The sequence below is a fragment of the Nematolebias whitei genome, chromosome 14 (assembly GCF_014905685.2).
Source record: "Nematolebias whitei isolate Nwh7 chromosome 14, NemWhi1, whole genome shotgun sequence".
Taxonomy (NCBI): domain Eukaryota; kingdom Metazoa; phylum Chordata; class Actinopteri; order Cyprinodontiformes; family Rivulidae; genus Nematolebias; species Nematolebias whitei.
Window position 1 is genome coordinate 16599481 of NC_056511.1, and position 22258 is coordinate 16621738.

Here is a 22258-nt window from a genome sequence, read left to right on the forward strand (position 1 = left end):
TCAAAGGAAAACAAGGTTAATTTGAGTTGTTACGAGTTATTATGAGAAAAGACCTGGAGCTCTTAATGTTTTCATTTTAGTGTTGTTCCCTGAATCAAGCTCGGTAAAGCATCTGTTTTTGTCACAATAATAATTGTATGTGCATGAGGCTCTTATCACATAGGGATCAATCTGTTTTCTGCCAAAATAAAACTTTTGCCTTCTGTTTGATTGAAAAGACTTTCTGCGGTGTGCACTTACAGTGTGGCATGATTTAATGAATTTGGAACCCAAGAATGCAGACATAAATGTCAGCAGATTACAAACACCTGGGGTAAAACACTAGACAGGACCTGAAACCATGAAAACACAAAACCATCACAAAGACCTTCACTCAGCTAAATATAAACATAAAAATTAGAAGAACAATAATTATACTGGAAGTCCAATCCCAATAAAATCTCTAAAATTTGCAGTGACCTAATACAATTATTTTTAGTTTTATTTACAAAAACATTTGTTGGACTTAACCAACCAATGAGGAAAATACATTTTAGAACAACACTGATATTAAAAACACAATAAAAAGTCACACTTATACAAATAGAAATTATTTTATTTTCACATTAGTTATTGATACATGCATATTTCTATAATTAAAAGTAACAAAATCTTGAAATGTTAAAGACGCGATAAATTAATACGTGTTACATAATTAAACTAATCATAGAAAACTTTCCAGGATTAATAAAATAAAATAAAACAACCTTCATATAAACCTTTTTGATTTTGAGATGATTTCGGGGACCACAACGTTTCAGATGTAAAACAAACGTCTGAAATACGAGCGGCTCAGGACGGGATTGAAATGAGCTGTAGACACATTAAAATCAGAATCATTGTTGAAATGAACGAACTTCATTCTCCATCCCTTTGTGAAAACATTCACAGTTCTTTAAACCCGACGTATTACTGTAAAACTACAGTAAATAAACAGATTTAGTTTAATAAAACTCTAGATTCGATTAAAAGTGCATAAAATCTTGTTTAGGTCCATAAACCTGATCCTACAGGTTGAAATGTGATGCGGAGTTACAGATTAAAACATTCTCTTCATAGAAATAAGCTCCATCTGTGCTACGTGACACTTTAAACATTAATATAGAAGTGTTAAATGGATAAAAGCTGCAGTCGAATACATTGTTGAAGATGGTGATTATGATTTGCTGCCTCTTCCTCCTCTCGGGCAGCGTGAAGATGACAAGACGGATGTGCGATGGAGAAAACTGTCTTCAGCTGAGAATTTTCTGAGGGGGGGGGAAAATATTTAATTATAGTTTTTTTATTTGGTCTGCTTTCATACAATTACGACAAAAGAGAATATGGTTGAAAAAACATTTAGTTCACAGCGTTAGGAAACAGACGAGAGATGATTTGATCAAAGTTTACAAATCATTTTATGGTTTCACATCAGCTACGATACCACTTTCTTTAAAAAAACATTTTTTTTTTACCTAGGATCGTTTAAATTAAATGAATACTATAAATATGTAATTCTATCAGTCGTGTCTTTGGTAGTTGTTTATCTGATGTAATTTTTATTTTGTACCATCATCCTGACAGGAAGTACAGATGTAGACTCCGGGGAGTTCAGAAAACCAGTTCAACCTTTATTCATACAGGTTAGTCCCATTGAGCCTCGGGGACTCATTTACAAGAAAGACCTGGTTTTAATAAAGAATGATGATGACAGTGCACAACAAAGACATCATCTGGTGTGACCACCGTTTGCTTCACACATCTTTGCTTAGAGCTGATCAGGTTGTTGTCTCTTGTGGAATGTTGGTTCACTCCTCATCAACTGGATACTGTCAGGAACTGGAACACGCTGCCAGATACGCTGACCTAGAGCATCCCAAACATGCTCAATGGGTGACATGTCTGGTGAGTATACTGGACATGCAAGAACTGGGATGATTTCAGCTTCCATGAATTGTGTACAGATCCAGGGCCGTGCATTATCATGCTGCAACATGAGGTGATGGTCGTGGATGAATAGCACAACGGGCCTCAGGATCTCGTCACGGTATCTCTGTGCATTCAAAATGCCATCAGTAAAATGCACCTGTTCGTTGTCCATAACATACTCCCATACCATAACCCCACTGCTTCTATGGGCCACTTGATTCACAACGTTGACATGAGCTCACCCACACAACGCCATACACGCCGTCTGCCATCTGCCCAGTACAGTTGCTACCCAGGGCAGCTGTAGCTGAGTGGTTAGAGCATTTGTCCTCCAGTGCAAGAGTTGGGGGTTCGACTCCACCAGCAGTCACATGCTGAAGTGTCCCTGGGCAAGACAATGAGCCCCTCCATTGCCTTCGATGTGTGTCCCATTGTTGTATAAATGTGATAAAACACTGATTATTCTTTGTTTAGCTCTAGTAGAGTGCTGTATGAATGGGTAAATGAGGGCACAGATTGTAGTGTAAAGCGCTCTGAGTATCTTGGTAAGATAGAAAGGTGCTATGTCAGTACAGTCCATTTACCATTTACTGAGCAGTAAAACAGGATTCTTCCATGAAGAGAACACCTCTCCAACGTGACATACAAATGTGAGCATTTGCCCATTCTGTTCGGTTACAGCAACAAATTGCAGTGAGGTGGAGACCCCGACGAGGATGAGGAGCATGCAGATGAGCTTCCCCGAGACAGTTTCTGACAGTCTGTACAGAAATTCTTTGGATATGCAAATGACTGTTGGAGCAGCTGTCCAGGTGGCTGGTCTCAGACGATCTTGGAGGTGAAGGTTCTGGGCTGGTGTGGTTACACATGGTCTGCAGTTGTAAGGCCAAATTCTCTGAAACACCTTTGGTGAAGGCTTATGGTGGAGAAATGAACATTCAATTCATGGGCAACAGCTCTGGAGGACATCCCTGCAGTCAGCATGCCAATTGCATGCTCCCTCTAAACTTGCAACATCTGTGGCATTGTGCTGTGTAATAAAACTGCACATTTTAGAGTGGCCTTTTATTGTGGTCAGCCTAAGGCACAACAGCTAATGAAAAATGGGTGAAAAATCAAAAGTGTTGCGTTTATATTTTTGCTCAGTGTAGATTTATATATATAATGGGGCAAAGAAGACTTTACAAGTTCTCTGAAATAGGTTACAAAAGATTATGACATGGAAACTAACCAATTCCTAAATAATATTTTACTTTAATATTAACATTTTTGTCACAGTGTTGCCAGATCTCGCAATAGAAACAAGCAACCAGCTCTATGAAAACAAGCCCAAAACAAGCCCAACTGGCAACCCACCACGTTGTGTAAAACAGTATAAACATATATTTATTAAGCCATTACACATAAACAACAGCAAAAATATGATAAACACTTTGAATAACAAACTTTCAAGCTCTGATAAAAAAAATACATTTTGCATATGTAATTTTTTCTACATATTTTTAAAAACAAAACATCTGCGGGTGAGTAGAGCCACCTACTGGTCGGCCACAGCATGAGTGTTTGGGGTGCGTGCCCACAGACGTATCGGTATATGTCTATGTATGTCTATGTGTGCGCCTGTCGCCCCGTCAACTTGGGCAGGAGCGATAAACAGGAAACGGGGGCATGGAAGAGACAAACTACGTACAACCGCTCGTCTTTTGCTTTAATGTGTGGAGCTGGGAGATAATCAACTAGTTTCACCCGGAAAGAAAGTCCAGCCCAAAGAAACAACTTCAAGTTCAAACAAGCCCAACAAAAACCACAACCCGCGACTTTAGAAAAAAAAACAAGCCCAAAGTCGCTTATAATAAGCAGACGTGGCAACTATGAATACAAGTTTTAAGCCTTGCCATGTTTTCTTAAAGCTGTAGATGGAAGTTTTTTCAGAAACAACAGATTGGTAAAAATCTCACTTTTTTTTTTATTTACAGTTTTAGTTAAAAGTGTAGGGGAGTGGTGCAGAGGTTAGAGAAGGTGGGCCTGTGATCGGAAGATCGCTGGTTCAATTCCCGGTACTGACAACATAAAAAAATGTGGGTGGGATAGTTAAAGCACCCACACCTGCCTCCACCCTCATTTGCCCCACTCTGTGCCCTTGAGCAAGGCCCTTAACCCCCACCTCTGCTCCCCTGGGTGCTCTAGATAGCAGCTCTCTGCTCCACACAGAGGGCTGTGGTAGCTCGGTGTCTGTGGTTGTGTCAGCAAGAGCATCCGGCGTAAAAATAATTGCCAAATCTTTGTGCGACTTAGTTCGCTGTGGCGACCCCTAAAGAAGGGAGCAGCCGAAGAAGAATTAAAAAAAAGAGTTTTAGTTCAAGTGTAAGAACTACAGCTCGAGAGCTATATTTTAGTCCTTGCTGTTACTGATCATGGCATCATGGCAATGCTCATTTCATTTTAAAAACATAAAATACAATATTAACGAAATATTGCTGCAGTTGAGTGACGATGTATCATTTCCCTTTGACGCACTCGAGCGAAAAGCAGCAGCGTGCTGGAAGACGTCTGTGCAGAAAACAGCTGCGTTCCACACTGAAGTCTTCAGTCATGTGGCGTGACTGAAGCTAACAGTTTATTTGTCAGTTTCAGCTTTTTACGCTGTAAAGAGTTTAAAAAGAAGAGAAGTTTCTCAGTATTGAAGGAGTTAAGATACGTTTAAAATGTATGTCATTTAAATGAGACAGTATGACTTTAAACTATTTTAGACCTCACATTTGTGCTATCAAAGTCTTGGAACAAACAACCCCACTTATTATTTACTTTCTGAGACCTGCAGATTTATTTATTTTTTGTAGTATGTGCACGTTTGTGTTGTTAAAACAGTAGAGACTGTTCAGTTTTATTCTCTCACCTGTAGCACGACAGCGCCCACCACAGCCAGCACAGCCAACAGCATCATCCGACCCGCCCAGCCCAGGTTGAAGGTCTTCAGGATGAAGAATCGCGCCCAGCCCAGTTTTTTAGGCGTGTGAGGCGGGTACCGCATGTTGTTCACTCCCTCCATTTTCAGCTGTTTGATGAGGCAGCTGCGCAGGTGGCTGAGCTGGTCGAAGCTGTACTTGCCGTGATAACAGCCCATACCGCTGTTTCCTATGAAAGAAAGCACTTGGTTTCATGTTCAGTGCTTTTAAATAACCTAAAACAAGGAGCACAATATCTCTAAAGCTATTAATGCTTTTTTAAGTGTTTGCGTTGTCCTAAAGCCTTTTGATCTGGGGGTCTAATAATTGAGGACTTTATGGGCTAAAACATATCAAAGCTGACATGTCAGAAGAAAGAAAACAGGCTGGAATATATGGCGTATCAGGGATGAACTGGTTTTGAGGTTTGTGGAGTTAAACAATCAAAATTCAGCGGTTTAGTTATTTATAAGTCATGTTTTGATTAGTACAACTAGTGCCATAGTTTTCAATCTCTTCTTTTTGACATTGTACAAATAAAGTTTTTTTATTTTTGCCACAATGTGACACTAGAGGGCACCCTAACACCCTGCACTTCAAATTACCTGCAAATACTTTTGATCTGTATTGTACTGTATTTTTCGCCATATAAGTTGCACCTTTTTGCATAAATTTGTAAATCCTGCGACTTATACACCAAAACAACTAATATACAAAAAAAAAACAAAAAAAAAAACAAACAAACAAAAATTTTTTAAATTTGTATGCCTCTTTTGTGATTGCCTATTGCTGTCGTTGTTATCCACTGTTGTCATCACTCTTTGTTAAAGAAATCAGGCCTCTCTTGTAAATAAGTCCCAGAGGCTCAGTGGGATTAACCTGTATAAATAAAGGTTGAATTTAGGGCTGCAACAACGAATCGATAAAATCGATAAAAATTGATGATTAAAAGCGTTGGCAACGAATTTCGTTATCGATTCGTTGTGTCGCGCGATTATGCGTCTTTCACAGCGCTGCGGAGCCATTTCGTTTTGTTCACGGGCAGTTCATTGTCAATGCTGACTGACTGAATAAAGTAAAAAAAAAAAAAACTGCAGCGCGAGTTGAACAGAGCGAGGGGGGAGGCGGAGCAGTGGCGGTGTTTTCAAAGGAAATTTAAGTAAATTTTACAAATGACCGACGCAGCGAAAACTGTTCGACCCAAGTCCTCCAAAGAGTGGGAGAACTTCACAAAGATAAAACATGAGAAGCATGTCGCTTTGAAAATCACCGACACGACACGAGAGAACCACGGAGATAAACGTAAACATGTCGGAGTCACGAGAAGGAGGAAGGAGCTGCAGCTGATACAACATGTCTCACTCCCAACTCATGTGTTGCAGGTGAGTCTCTACAATTTAACACATTGTTCTGTTTCAAGAGAGAAAACGTAACGTCAGTCTGTCTTTAGCTGAAGGTGCTGTTTGTTTGTTTGTTTATCTGATTAATGACGGTGATAGAGAACGTGTGTTACTTTTTATTTAATTTAATTGGAACAAGCAGTGTTTAAATGTGATTTATAAATAAATCTAACACAAAGATAATAATTTAATGATTAAGCTTCAACTTTTAATTTGCTGGCAAAGGCTGAAGACACTGCATGTATGGCAGGATGAATTGCATTTAAACAGGAATTAAAGTAATTTATTACATCTACTGAAATGTGTGTAATTAAGTATTTTATATATATGTGTGTGTGTGTGTTTAATTGCTCTTTTAGCTACTTTTGCCTGAACCTAACACTGTAAGTGAAACAAGGCATTTCTTGAGTTGCTGTAAATTATGCTATAAAACATATTTACTCTCTCATTCCAGAAAACAACAACAAACAACAACATCCTTCATGATGGACAGACATCATGGACACCACAGCAGCAGCTGTCTTCACTGAAACATCCTGAACATGATTGTTACTGACATGAGGCCTCTGTTGATGGTTGAAGACGAAGGCTTCACTACAATGATCCACTTTTAATCCAGGTTAAAATAATCCACACTTTTAATCCAGGTTACACTCTTCCCTCAATGACACATTTTACAAAGTAGCTACATATTGTGCAGGTATAAAGACACATTTGTATATATTTTTGTGTACATTTGTTTTTTTAAACTATTTGACTAACTTTTATTTTTTATTATTCAATATTTTACTAACAGAATAGTAAATAGCAACCTGTTTTTTGTGTGAATTGCTATGTCAGTCAAATGTTCAATTTTGGAATAAAGGGGTGAAAATTAAAACGTTGTGGGTTTTTTTGCCGATTCATCGATTAATCGAAAAAATAATTGGCCGATGAATCGATTATTGAATTAATCGTTAGTTGCAGCCCTAGTTGAATTAATACATTTTTCCCATATTATAACCCAATTTTTGCTGAGATATGACAATTTTATTCATTCTGACGTGAATAATATTAAACATTACCAATTTCAGCCAATAAAGGGCCCTCAAGCATTATGGCAAGCCAAGTGTCTCATTAACAGGTAAAAGTGGCTATTAATGAGACACTTGGCTTGCCATACCAAGCCACCTTCATCTCGCTCCGGAACTCCTGGAGCAAACGTCAGATCAGCTGCATTTCACCGCGCCGCCCAGGTGAAATGCAGCTGATTTGACCAGTAAAGTGAATTTATTAAGGAAAAGTTCAACTGAGACACAACTCTATTATATTGTCGAGCAAACAAATAATTGTTTTTAGGTGGTTATCTTGTTAAATTTCAAAGAAATGCACAGCGAGTCCTCCCTCTGCGCGCTCCAGCAGCTGAACATCGATTTTTGAAATGCAGCTGATGTGACCATTAAATTGCATTCATTAAGGAAAAGTTCAACTGAGACACATCTTTGCTATAATTTCGAGCAAACAAATAATTGTTATGTGTTATCCTTGTTAAATTTTTGTTAAAGTCCTCCCGTGCACGCTCCTGCGGCTGCCATTTTGGCAGCCAATCGATTTTTGGCACAAGACTGGCCCACGTTTCCGGGTGGTCAGCGATGATGCATAATAGACGCGACTTGTACGGCAAAGTGACTTTTTAATGTTTTTTTTTCACTTTATTAGACATTTTTGGACTGATGCGACTTATACGGCGGTGCGACTTGTACAGCGGAAAATATGGTAAATGAGTATACAGTTTTTAAGCCGTGCAGTTTCTGTGGGCTCACCAACTCCTCCAAAAGGCAACGAGCTGACAGAAAAGTGAACAAGACAGTCGTTGGCCAAGAATCCTCCACTGGAAGTCTCATCTCTCATTCTGTTTATTACCTGCAGAGAAAAACCTCTTAGTGCCGGTCATCACCTGTTTGCTCTGCATGTGCGCCAGCAGCTCGTACCTTATCATTTGATGAGAAGGTGTACAGAGCCAGAGGTTTCTCTCCTTTATTTATGAACGCGATTGCTTCATCCAGACCACTGATGGGCACGATGGGAAGCAGAGGTCCAAATATCTCCTCCTGCATCACCTTTGCCTCTGGCTTTACATCCCGCAGGACTGTGGGAGCTGAACGCAACACAAAAACACAGCTTCTCTCATTAGGAAGAAAAAACTCCACTGAAGACTATCTCCAAATGAGATGTCAGTTTTCATATGAAACGTAGGCTGATGTTTTACCAATGTAGCAGTTCGACTCATCGTTTTCTCCTCCGAAAGTGACTGAGCTGTCCTCCAACAAGGTCATGATGCGTTTAAAATGGCGCTGGTTGATGATGCGTCCATAGTCATGACACGTCTTTGGGTTGTCTGTGTAAAATTCCTGCAAAAACAATTGAGAGTATAGAAAACTAAACACTTCCCAACACCAAAGAGCTCTGTAAACCCTCGTTTTTTGACATCTAAGACAAACCTTTCCAGTCGAGTAAACGCATCATGACCCTGTCATGAGTCATGACTTGGAGCTGAGCTTTCAGTACCTTAATGGACTTCTTGACCTCCTCAATGACTCGGTCTTGAATGCAGGGTTCACAGAGGATGTAGTCTGGGGCAATGCACGTCTGACCACAGTTGGTGTATTTCCCCCAGGCGATCCGTCTGAACAGTAGAGTAAAAATTAATAGAAGGAAAATAAGAAATGCGGTGGATACAAACAGCTATAAAAGAATGAATAAATCTAAAACGTTAGGTAAGCAGTACCACCCATGGTTCTGACCTGCAGGCTATGCCTATGTCGCAGTTCTTGTCGATGTAGCAGGGGCTCTTGCCGCCCAGCTCCAGGGTGACAGGTGTCAGGTGTTTGGCGGCGGCCTCCATAATCACTTTGCCCACCGTGCTGTTGCCGGTGTAGAAAATGTGATCAAATCGCTGTCGCAGAAGCTCTTGAGTCTCTGGGACTCCTCCGGACACTACAGGATAAAGCTCCTGAAGCAAAAGAAAATTCACACCATCAGGTTCAACGAGATATTTAAACATCTGCTGACAGTGTTAACACTTTAAAGTTTCTTGGGGTTTTGCGTCCCGCTCTTACTTTATCAATATAAACTGACAGCAGCTCCTCCATGACCTTGGCAGTGTAATCACAGACTTCTGAGGGCTTCACCACAGCTGCGTTACCTGGACAGGTGAGTGAGAACACGTTCATTAAAACAGGAAGTCTTCTTCACAAAACGAAAAGCCTCATTTTATACCTGGGCAACAACACTTAGGTTTTAACACTCTTTGAGGCTGCTTGACGGTTTTATTGACTAAATAGGTCAACTTCAAGTTTCATGTGAAACACATCTGTTAAATATGACAATAATTAAAGAAAACATGTTGGTTTGTGACTGCAGATAAGAAAAAAAATAGCCCAAATGTCTGTTAAAATGTATTAAATGTTCTAAATGTTCTGTGATCTACTGTAAGTGTTCAGGTCTTTGACATTATTAACAAACATGTGTATGGGGTGCCATTTGTAACATTACACAGTCAAAAATTAACAGCATTATTTTGGTTTATTTACCTTTTATAAGAATTTAAAAAAAAAAATTTTTCAAAGTCATATTTGCACCATGTTATTCATACATTTATAAATGTCATAGTTCCATACTAAATATTTATTTTACAAAGTTAAAAACATAGTTTACAAAGTACATATTTAGCTTTCAAGTTAAATATTTACTTTAAAAACTAAATATTTAGCTCCACAGTCCACACTAACTATTTAGTTTACAAACTAAATGTTTATGTCCAAGTTAAATGTTTAATTTACAAACTAAATATTTAACTTGCAAGTTAAATATTTAGTTGGTGAACTAAATATTTGTGTAAATTAAACATTTAGTTTCAAAGCTAAATATAAATTTTCAAATCTAAACATTTATTTTCCAAACTAAACATTTAATTTCTAAGCTAAACATTTAATTTCTAAACTAAACATTTAATTTGCTAACTAAATATTTAGCTCAGACCTAAATATTTAACTTGTAAGTATTTGTAAACTTGTAAAAAAATTAACTTGTAAGTTACATATTTAGCTAGCAAGTTAAATATTTAGGTCCAAGCTAAATATTTAGTGAGCAAATTAAATATTGATTTTGGAAATTAAATGTTTAGCTTGAAAAATAAATATTTAGGTCAGAGGTAAATATTTAATTTACTAATTAAATATTTAGCTTAGGAATTAAATGATTAGCTTAGAAATTAAATGTTTAATTTTGAAAATAAATATTTAGCTTAGAAATTGAATATTTAATTTACACCTAAATATTTAGTTCACAAACTTAATATTTACTTGCTTGTTAAATATTTAGTTGTAAATTAAACATTTAGCTTGGCCATAATCATTGAGTTTGTAAACTAAATATTTGGCATGGAGTTAAATATTTAGCTTGATAACTAAATATTTACCTTGCAAGTTAAGTATTTAGTTTGTAAATTAAATATTTAGCTTGTAAATTTAATATTTAGTTTGGAACAATGACATTTATAAATGTATAAATAACATGGTTAAAATCTATATTTTTTCTTATGGAAGTCTAAATAAACCAAAATATTGCTGTTAATTTTTGATTGTAACTTTACAAACGGCACCCCATACATGTGTGATTAAACAGCTCCATCTGTCACAGATCAGATAATCTGTTTAAATCTCCTCATGGGATTAAAATATTCACACTGTTCAACTCTGTGTCTGAATGAAACCTCGGTTTCTTGCTTAACAAAGTTTTCTCAAGACAATAAATACTGTTGGCTTCATTTGCACGTCTAACTTGATAAGTAAAGTTTTTCTTTAATGCATTTGAACAATTATACAGATGCTGATGATGATTATTATATAAATCTCTATCAGTAGTTTGTGGCTATCTGCTTTTTTGAAATTACAATATCTGTGCTGAAATAAAAGGCCTAAATAATCTATTTCTCAAAAAAGAAGTGATCGCAGATAATAAAGGAGCAAATGATAGCACAAACCACAAAAAATGTGTCCAAATATTAAAACAGATTGAACTTTATCAGTTTCAAACAACTCAAGACGGTGCTGTCACTGACTCTTGACCTCAACCTTTATTTTACAATTCATTTTATGCAACATTTTATCAGAGACTTCTGACACAAGCATGTGTCCGATACGTGCAGCGCACAAAGTCCAACGTGTGCAAACACTTGCTTCATGATCTGCTCATTCCTCTGGCTCTGAGCAGGATTTAACCAAATGATTACAGAAGAGCAGCTACATAGCACGATTATGTAACAAAACTATCTCTGCAGAGGAGCAACGCAATGCGAGTTAAGAATACTGATTCATGTGTAGCAGAAGTGAGATTATTGCAGACTGAGGTTTTTAATGAAGAAATCAGAGCTGAGCTTCAACACTAAAACCACAGAGAAGCTTTAAGAAACTGAATTCAATAATTACTCTGCAGCTGAATGATTTGATACAACTGGTGCTCACCTGCTCACAAACACTGGCTTCACGACGCAATAATACACTCGTCTTACAGAGAGAGCCATTTTCATTGTGACTGTGGTGTTTTCCTTTAAAACTCTGCTCTAATAGAGAGGTCAGAGCATGACCTCTGACCCACTAATGTCAATCTGGAAGATCATGTGGCCCTGCTGGACAAAAAGAGGAACCAGAGCCGTTCTGATCGTGAGATGAAAGAGCGTAATCGGCCTGAAAAACGATTGAAGAATCAGAGACGAGAATTTTACAGCTGCTGCGACATTTTTATGTTTGTTAAAAATTCACAAAAGTATATCTGCAAAACTCCCTCAATGGAGCGCACTTAAGTAAGATACCAAAGATACCAAAACCAGACATGATTTTTAATGTTGGTGCACCACTCTGTGCCCTTTGACCCTCCCCACAGGTACAGCGAGCTACAGTAACAGCTGCAATGAACATACTTACCATATCATTCGCCATATAAGCCACAGTTTTTTTGCATAATTTGTATGCCCAGTGACTTATACGCCAAAACGACATATTTATGGATTTTTTCCCCATATTTATAAACCAATTTTTGGCTGAGATATGACCGTTTTCATTCATTCTGACTGAAAATATTGAACACTATCATTTTCAGCTGCTAGATGGCAGTTGAGCAGTATGGCATGCTGCTGTATCATGTAATACGTGAAAGTGGATATTAATGACACAATCGGCTTGCCATAGTCTGCCACTGCCTATCTGGAGCAACCGTCAAATCAGCTTCATTGCGCTGCATCACCCCGGCGAAATGCAGCTGATTTGACCACTGAAGTGTATTTATTAAGTAAAAGTTCAATTGAGATACACCTTTGCTATAAAGTTGCGCAAACAAATAATTGTTCTTAGGTGCTTATCTTGTTAAATTTCAAAGAAATGGACAGCGAAGCGCTCTCTGCGCACTCATGTTTCCACATATAGGCTTTTGAAAATGCAGCTGATTTGACCGTCAAAGTGCATTCATTAAGGAAAAGTTAGATTGAGACACACATTTACTATAATTTCGAGCAAACAAATAATTGTAAGCGTTAATCTTGTTAAATTGTTGTTAAAAGTCCTCCTGTGCACACTCCCGTGGCCACCATTTGGAAGCCAATCGATTTTTGGCACAACATCGCCCCACATTTCCAGGTTGTCAGTGGTGACGCGTAACAAAAGTGACGCGTCAACAGTGATGTATAATAGATGCGTTGTATACAGCGAAGCGACATATTTATGGATTTTCCCACTTTATTAGATAGATTTGGACTGATGCGACGTTTACGGCAGAAAATACGGTACTTAGAATACTCTCTGACCGTAGTCCTTTGAAAATTACATTAAACAGTAAATAGCAAAAATGACATAATGTTGCCTAAAAGGTGGAAACTAAAGCCACGGAGGAAGGAGGGTTTGGATTGTAACTTGACATGTAAAATGAATTTTGTAACTTGTGTTGTAAATGATAAATATTTAATAAAGATATAAAATATATTTATATTTTTATATATATGCTTTTTTCTTCTTCTTCTTCTTTCGGCTGCTTCCTTCCTCAGGGGTCGCCACAGCGAACTATCTCGCAAGACTTGGAATATGACACCCACATTTTGATGCTGTCGGTCTGGGGAGTCAAACCGGTGACCTTCCAATCACAGGCCCAACTTCTCTAACCTCTGCACCACCACTCCTCCTACCAAAGTATATCTGCTAAACTCCCTAAATGGAGCTCAGTGAAGTAAAAGTACACGCCTTGCACCACAGATCTGAGACGTGGAAAAGATACGACAACCAGCCATGAACTTGAACCTTGCTGCGTCACTCCGCGCCCTTTGACCCTCCCCACAGATAAAGCGTGCACAGTACCTGCTGCAATGGCTCCAATGAGCGGCTGGATGGTGACCGCCCAGGGGTAGTTCCAGGCCCCGATGATCAGCACCACCCCCAGCGGCTCTGGATGGATGTAAACGGTGTCTGAGAGGGTCATCAGGTTCTTCTCCACGGCCCGGGGGGCCGCCCATTCCTTCAGTTTCTTGATGGTCAGGGCAATCTCTCCCTCCAGACCCAGTGTCTCAAACATCTGCATTCCCACTTCACTCTGGGAGAAGACAACACATTTCCTGTCAGTTTACGCAGAAGTCCTAAATATCCAGTGATGGCAGACACTGACAGTGAGTTCTTGACGGAAACAATAATAAACCTGTCTTTACCGTCAAAAGTTTAGTTGTGTTAAGGAATTTATTTGCCTAATATCATGTTTGTGCTGTTCTCATTAAACTTGTCATGTAAAATTAGCAGAGAATTGAAAAGAACTTGAAAAAGAGAACCAAACACCTCAGAAGGAGAATCTTTGATACTTCAGGGGGAGTATAGTTAAAGAGAGATTGTGGATGGCAGAACAAGTGTTTCAACACAGATCCATCCAAAAGTTTAGAGAAATTGCATTTCCTGCGAAAATGCAGTGCGAAGGCTTATTGCTGAAGAACTTGTTGAAAAACACTTGAAATTAGCTAAAAAAAGATGAAATTGTGGGGTTTCTGGGTTTTTGTCCTGTCTCTGTCCGTTTCCTCGTTTCCTGATTCAGCTCTCTGTGTTTTCCCTCCCTGTGTTCAGCCCCTGTCTCACCTGTCTCACCTGTGTCTCATGTTAATCACCTCAGGTGTCTGTCATTGTCCTAATCAGAGTGTGTGTATATTCAGCTCTCTTCTGTTTTGTCTTTGTCTCCGGATTGTCCTTCTATGGTGTTGTGTTCAGCCTTCCATTCCGTCCGTCCGTCCGTCCGATTAATCTGTGAGTAGCTGCCCTGTCAGCGTTTTGATTTTGTTTTGTTTAATAAATATTGTTATTCCTCGAGCGTCCTCGTCATCCTCCTGCACGTGGGTTCAAACACACCTGACGGCCCAACGTGACAGTAATTAGCTCAAATTAACTGAAAAGTAGCTGAAAAGGTAGAAAGAAGCTCAAACTACCAGAAGAAAGTGGTATAAGCTGAAATGAGCACAAAAAATGTAGAATTAGCTGAAAAAGTTAAATTTAGCATAAAACAGCTAAATAGTAGATGAACTAGCAGAAAAAAAGCTGAAAGGTGCATAACAAGCTGAAATTAGCAAAGAGAAGTTAGTTACACCAAAAGTAGCAGAAATTACTACAAAAAATTTTATTGCTCTGAAAACTGCTGAAAATAGCTTAGAATGCTAAAAATGTAGCTGAAAATGTAGAACAAGTTTAAATTAGCAGAAGAAAGCAGAATGAATAGATTTGTTGAAAGAAGCAGAAATTAGCGTAAAAGAGTAGAAATGATCTTGGAAAAGCTGAAATTAGAAAAAATAAAAAACAGCTGAAAAGTAGCTAAAAAGGCAGAAAGAAACTTAAATTAACAGAAGTTGGCTGAAAAGGAAGTGGAGAGAGCACATTTTTGCTGAATTAGGCTGAAAAAAGTTTTTTTTTTTCATTCAACCTTTATTAGTACAGATAAATCACATTGAGCCCCAAAGACTCATTTACAAGTGAGACCTGTTTGGACAGACAAAAACAGAGGTTAACTGGACACATGTAGGAGCTGGAGGCGAAAAAAATTCCTCAGACATTTTTTTCCTGCCTGAGAAAAAAACCCCTCTAATAATAAAAAAAAACAAAACACCTCGCACAAACAAGCACACATTTACGTAGACAATCTGCAGATGGGGGAGACGAGAAATGAGGGCAAAAATTGTAGAATTAGCCAAAAAAAAGCTAAAAAGTTAGAATAAAAACAGCTAAATAGTAGCTACAATAGCAGAAAAAGCTGAAACTTGCATAAATAAGCAGAAATGAGTGAAACAAGCTGAAATTAGCAGAAAGAAGTTAGAAGAAGCACAAAAATGTTGTAGTTAGCAGAAAGAATCTAAAAGGATCACAAAACAGCTGGAAAAAAACAGCTGAAATTAGCTGAAAAAAGATAAGATTTGCACAAGGGAGCTGAAAGAAGCTGAACCAGAACAAAATGTGAAAGGAGAAGTAAAAGGTTGTAAACAGATCTAAAGATATGAAGGATGTAAAATGAGCTCAATTCATTTTATATGAGGAAATAAAAAGTGGAAGGAAAGGCTAAATATTTCAAAAAGCTAAAGTTGCACCAATACCAGAAATCATAGCAAGATTGTCCTGAAAGAGCTGAACGTTTTGATATATGACTTGTTGAAATAGCACAAAAATTGTGGAATAAAAAAGATGCCGAAAAACGTACGAAAGAAAAATGGATCACAATAGTGTGAATGCTCCTCAGATGAGAAGCGAAACATCTTCAGTTACAAATAAAGTTCAGCTGATTTGTTTTTAATCTTTTTTTTGTGTGTGTGTGTGGGGGGGGGGGGGGGGGATTGTGTGAATGCTTCATAAACGTTCACACAATAAACTGGCTGCTTTGTTCAAATCAGTGACTATAACTGTATTTACAAGTATATTTTATCAGCAAAAGTTTGTTCAAACTTATATTTTTAAGTATATGTTTCTTTTTGCCTGTTTATAACTTAAAAATCATCCATATTAAGGTTGGAATAAAGTCAGAAGAAACTCGTCTGCCTTTTATTTTTTTTGGTTTCCACAATCGTGTTGAGTTTAATTTAGGGGTAAAATAGTACAAAACTCAACAAAAGGAAAAGCTTTGAATACTTAGTGATGAAATATTTTGAGAGGATATTTGTTCTTTTGACTGTGAGAAGAATCCATTTTTGATGCCACTTGTATTTTAGTGTTATAACTCACCCTCTTCAGGTCTTTGTTGATCGCATCTGAAATCTCTTTCTGCCTCTCTGAGAATAAACGCTGCAGGTTCTTCAGCTGGAGGATCCGGTACTCCAGATTTTTGGACCTGCCTGTTTCAAAGGCTTTCCTGGCTCGAGCCACTGCCTGCTGCTCTCGAGACATCCTGCAAACCAAAGACAAAAACAAGATCCTTTAGTTTCTAACTAAAGAGTCGACCGTTTTGCTATTTTAAGAAATTACATTGTTTTAGTGAACACTTGACAATTCACTCTAGCTGTAATAAATAGCTACCGGTAGCTCATCAGAAAATCCTGTTTCTGAAGGATGTGACAGCATGGATGCTGTTGAGCAAATTTCTCACTTAAGTTTCTTTATCATCACTCAAGCAAATCTGTTGGGATTGATGATTGTGAGTGGTGGAAATATGTGAGCACAAACATATCAACACTTGAAAATACAAAAAAAAAAACCTCTGTAAGAGTTGTCTTGTGTGGTTTATTATTTGCAGTGAAAGACACAGTCAATCTGCAGAGAAAGGACAATTAGCCCAAACGCTGAAATGTCACAGATACTTCTATAACGAGGGTTTAAAACGAGAACAAACTAGCTTTTTGATGTGAAACAAGATTTCTTTAAGTGCATTTCTGCAGAGAAAATCAAATAATGTAAACGTCCATTATAGATAAGAACTGCAACACAACAGCAACAAGCACAAATGATTTAAAAAAAAATATTGTAACTAGAGAAATTGCATTTCCTACCAAATTGCAGTGTAAATGCTTATTGCTGAAGAACTTGCTGAAAACCAGCTGAAATGAGCTACAAACATGCTGAAATGTAGCTTAAATGGAAGAACGGGTATAAATTAGCAGAAGAAAGCAGAAAGAACACATTTTTGCTGAATTAAGTTTAAATAAGCAGAAATGAGCATACAATTTAAGAAATTATCAAAAAACAACAACAACCTGAAATTAGTAAAAAAAAAATGTTGAAAAGTAGCTGAAAAGTCAGAAAGAAGCTTAAACTACCAGAAGGAAGTGGACGGAGCTGAAAATAGCAAAAAAAATGTGGAATTAGCTGAAAAAGATAAATTTAGCATAAAACAGCTAAATAGTAGCTGAAATAGCAGAAAATGCTGAAACTAGCAGAATAAAACTGAAAGGAGCATAGCATGCTGAAATTAACACAAAGAAGTTAATTAGGCTGAAAGTAGCAGAAATTACAAAGAAAAACTTGAATTTAGTTGACTTTCAGCTAAAACTAGCTAAATAAATACTAAAAAAAAAGGTAGCTGAAAGGGTAGAACAAGCTTATATTAGCAAAAAAAAAAAAGCAGAAAGAACATGTTTGCCCAATTAGGCTGAAAGAAACAGAATTTGGCACAAAAAGTGGAAATTATCTGAAAAAAGCAGAAATGAGCCAAATAAACAGCTGAAAAGTAGCTACAAAAGCAGAAAGAAGCTGAAATTCCAAGAAGAAAGTGGAGAGAGAGAGAGCACATTTTTTGCTGAATTAGGTTGAAAAAAGTTAAAATGAGTGCCAAAAATGTGGAATTAGCTAAAAAAGTTTTGACTGGCATAAAAACGTATAAAGTAGCTGAAATAGTAAAAAAAAAAAAAAAAAAAATGAAACTTGCAGAAGCTGAAATTAGCAGAAAGAAGTTAGAAGAAGCACAAAAATGTTTTAGTTAGCTGAAAGAATCTGAATGGAGCACAAAAGAACTGAAAAAACAGCTGAAAATAGATTAAAAAAAGTTTAAATTTGTAAAAGGGAGCTGAACCAGAACAAAATGTGAAAGAAGCAGAAAAATGTTAAAAACAGATCTAAAGATTTGAAGGATGTAAAATGAGCTCAGTTCATTTTCTCTGAGAATAAAAATGGCAGAAAAGGCTAAATATTTCAAAAAGTTAAAGTTGCACAAATACCAAAAGTCATAGCAGGATTGTCCTGAAAGAGCTGAATGTTTTGATATTTGATTTGATGAAGTAGCACAAAAATTGTGGAACGAGACAGATGCTGAAAAACGTACGGAAGAAAAATGGATCAATAGTGTGAATGCTTCATAAGCGCTCACACTATAATAGAGACTAAATACTATTGTTTCTGTGCACATTACACACACAGAGTGACTGTGCTTTTTTATATTCCTTTGACAATATCTACATTTCTGCCTAAATAATGTCTAAAAGGACATGTAAAGATGTTAAGCATTAACAGTGAGAACAAGCATGTACAAATGAAATAAGTCCAAGGCTGTTTTTAATTGTCTCTTGACAAAAGGTTAACTCAAGTGGCTCAGTGTGTAATCTGTAAGGTCACACAGGAACATAGGGCAACCAAAAGCTCTCTGTGTTAAAGGTTCCTACAGAATAACGCCAAACAGCAACCGTGTTCGTTCTTTGCAAAGAAAAAGGTCTGCGGTGCTTCTGTGGTAAAATAAAACTGCTTACTTTAAAGGACAAACGATGTGTGCAGAAAATATGAATAGACCTGTAACACATGACATAGTTTTGTGGTTGGACACAGTTCTTTTGTCCTTATTGATGAAACAATGGATTTGATTATTCCTGTGTGACTTGTAAAAAAACAAAAAGCTCAGATGACAACCCTTGATCTGAAAGCTAATCTTTCCAAATTATAGCTCTAACTTTAATCTTGAGTTCAGACTTGAGCAGAAAAGGGAGGACATTTAGTTTCCCAGAGTAAAAGCTGTTATTATTTATAGAGGAACAATTTGATCTGTTCTCACTTGCATGACTGAAGACTGCCATGCTAAATACCAAGAAGACATTTTTAGATAACTTTATTGCTCATTATTATGTAATAATAACTTATTATGCTCAAGTAAGTACGGTATTATGTATATTAACCTACCTATTTAATTAAGTTCCTTTTACTCTGCTGATAGGATTTATGTGATATTTAGACAATATTTTACATTTATTCAGGCTTGATCTGTTGCATAAATATTTGCAGTTTTCTCCACAGGAGCATGTTTATATTGAGTGAAGATATTGCTTAAAAGTTTTTACAGAAATACTTCCCATTTCACTCTTTTGTGCAGAAGTTTTAACACATTTTATCAAGAGTAATTACATTACAATACTTGGTACTTGTGATCTACTGTGCTGCAGTATGACCCACATTTTCTGAGCAGGTCTTTGTTTATCCACACAAAGCAGGCAGAAATATGAAGCCACCACATTAACATATACAGTAGGCACATCCGGTTCACGCCTCGCTTCATAACGGAGCTTTATTATTATTATTATATATAAGCTGTGCAGGTTATCCAAACGTTAGTGCCTCATATATCGAGCGTTAAACGGTTAAGTCATTCGGGAGTAGTTTGAAGTTAGTTTCTTTCAGCTAGCAAGGTTTCCTTCGCCTCTCCGACGAGACCGTTGGAACAAAGCGGAAGTGCGGAGAGAAAATACATCACAGCTACGGCTGTTGAACTCTCACCTGGACAGTTTCAGAGAGGTATTTGAGCTCCTTATTCGTCTGGATGTGGAGCAGCAGACCCACAGCGGAGGAGCTGAACAATAACAGCGGTTCGGCCGTCAGGCGGAGTGATCTCCACCCGCTGTTAGGCTCCGCCCACCTGGGGGCGGATCTTCTGGGGTCGGTTTTATCAATGAAGTAACGACTCTAAGCGACATAAAGTTGATTGTAAACGACTTAATGTCCAGTTTAAAACACTTTCAAGCGAATAATGAGTGTTTCGCCGTCCTTAAAGTCACTTAGCGGCCCCTGACGTGCCATCCATGTAGAGCCGCAGGCTGGTCAAAGTCATAGTTAAATAAGACCACTAGAGGGCGCGTTGATCACGTGACGTGACTCACTGGATGGATGGGAGCCATAACCAAAGAGGGCAAGTGTGGACTTATCATTGCAAAACAACCAACAGTAAAGGATGATTATGTAATATTTTTAATTATAATATTGACTCAACCTTTATTTATATAAAAAAAATTGTATGCCTCTTTTATGATTGCCTATTGTTGTCATTGTTATCCACTGTTGTCATCATTCTTTCTTAAAATCAGGTCTCGTAAATGAGTCCCCGAGGCTCAATGGGATTAACCTGTATAAATAAAGGTTGAATGAATTTATACAGGTTAGTCTCACTGAGCCCCGACGACTCGTTTACAAGAGAGACCTGATTTCAACAAAGAAAGATGACAACAATGGACAACAGCAACAACAATAAACAGTTATAAAAAGTCATTCTGCAGTTGTTGTTTTTTTAGTTTTGTTTTTTTAACAAATAGGATGGCTAAAAGGAAAAGATAACAAAACAACAACAACAAAAAAAAACAAACAAACAAAAAAAAACCAGCTAGATTCCAAGACAAATGTAGAAAACTAAAAACAGGAACATGTCAGCATTGGACCCTGCCAGGTGCCCAACAGATTCTTAAAGACACTTAGAGAGGTCAAGGTCGAGAGCTTCAAATCTTTTTGTAAGATATTCCAGGAAACAGGAGCGGAGTAGGAGAAGGCCCTTTTGCCTAGTTCAGTCCTCATTGAGGGAACACTGCAGGTAATAATGTCCTGAGAGCGCACTCCGTAGCTGCACTCACGCAGAGACATGTAGGAGGAGATGTATGAAGGCAGCAGACCAAGAAGTGATTTAAAGATGAAAATATACCAGTGAGAGAGTCTGCGTGAAGTTAATGATGTCCAGTTAACCAGTGAATACAGGGTGCAATGGTGGGTACGATAATCACAGCCAGTTATGAATCTTAGTGCACCATGATAGACAGCATCCAACATGGTGCATAAATAAAGGTTGAATGAATTTATACAGGTTAGTCTCACTGAGCCCCGAGGACTCGTTAACAAGAGAGACCTGCTTTAAACAAAGAACACAGATGAGGTACAGAACAATAGACAAATCATATAAAAAGCATAGAAAATGAAAAGTAAATTAAAGGAATGATATAAAAAAACGAAACAAAAACAGCTACATTATAAAGCGATGTAAAATACTAAAAACAGGAACATGTCGGTGTTGTTTTTTTTCCATAAACATAACACATGTTTAAAATCCCTTATTAGAGAGGTCAAAGTTGACAACTTCAGATTTTTTGCAAGTGTAGCAGTATGATAGCCCCTGCTCTTAATGCTGGATACAGCAGTGTAAATTGGCTGGCCAGTTGTAAGAGAGGGTGCATTATATAAGCAGCTGTTTCTCTCTCTTTGATATTACTGACTTCCTGGTTACCTGGTGCTGCTGTGTGCAGCTGATCAGCACTACCTGTGTATGTATTGCCTGTTTCACTTGAAGCTGGCCGGTCTAGACCTGGTGGGTAACCGATTTTTATTTTGACAGCTAGTGCTCGGTGTGGTGTCCACTAAAGAGTGACACAGAATTGTTTGCTTTCCTCCTGGGCGGTACGTGCATTTCACCTTTTGCACTGGCTGGTTACAATTTTGTTTTTATGCTGATTAATTTGTTTGTTCATGCGGTAGTGACTGGCATGTGAGTCACCTGTCGCAGAGGGCGTGGCTTTCACCTCTCCTCGGTGATCAGCAGAAGTGGTATGTACACTGTTTGTTCTGCCATTCAATTTTAAAGAATGTCATTATAATGATATTTGTGTTGCAGAAGTGACGCCACGCCAGTAGCTCTGGTTCATCTGCTTCAATTTGATCCCAGCTGTCCTCATTCTGCTCAGGTCTGCCTTTGTGGACTCTCACA

The 22258-nt window shown here is 37.8% G+C and overlaps 1 protein-coding gene across 1 annotated transcript; it reads right to left on the bottom strand.

The window, feature by feature from the left end:
* Nucleotides 1-671: 671 nt before the first annotated feature.
* Nucleotides 672-20123, bottom strand: aldh3a2b (aldehyde dehydrogenase 3 family, member A2b). The gene is made up of 11 exons (XM_037687333.1): nucleotides 20017-20123; nucleotides 16552-16714; nucleotides 13675-13906; nucleotides 9391-9476; nucleotides 9076-9284; nucleotides 8840-8957; nucleotides 8541-8682; nucleotides 8263-8429; nucleotides 8095-8194; nucleotides 4844-5082; nucleotides 672-1286 (listed from the first exon to the last, which is right to left on the bottom strand). The coding sequence occupies exons 2-11, from the start codon at nucleotides 16711-16713 to the stop codon at nucleotides 1272-1274; spliced, it is 1470 nt and encodes a 489-aa protein (XP_037543261.1). The 5' UTR covers nucleotide 16714; nucleotides 20017-20123; the 3' UTR covers nucleotides 672-1271.
* Between the last annotated feature and the right edge of the window lie 2135 nt (nucleotides 20124-22258).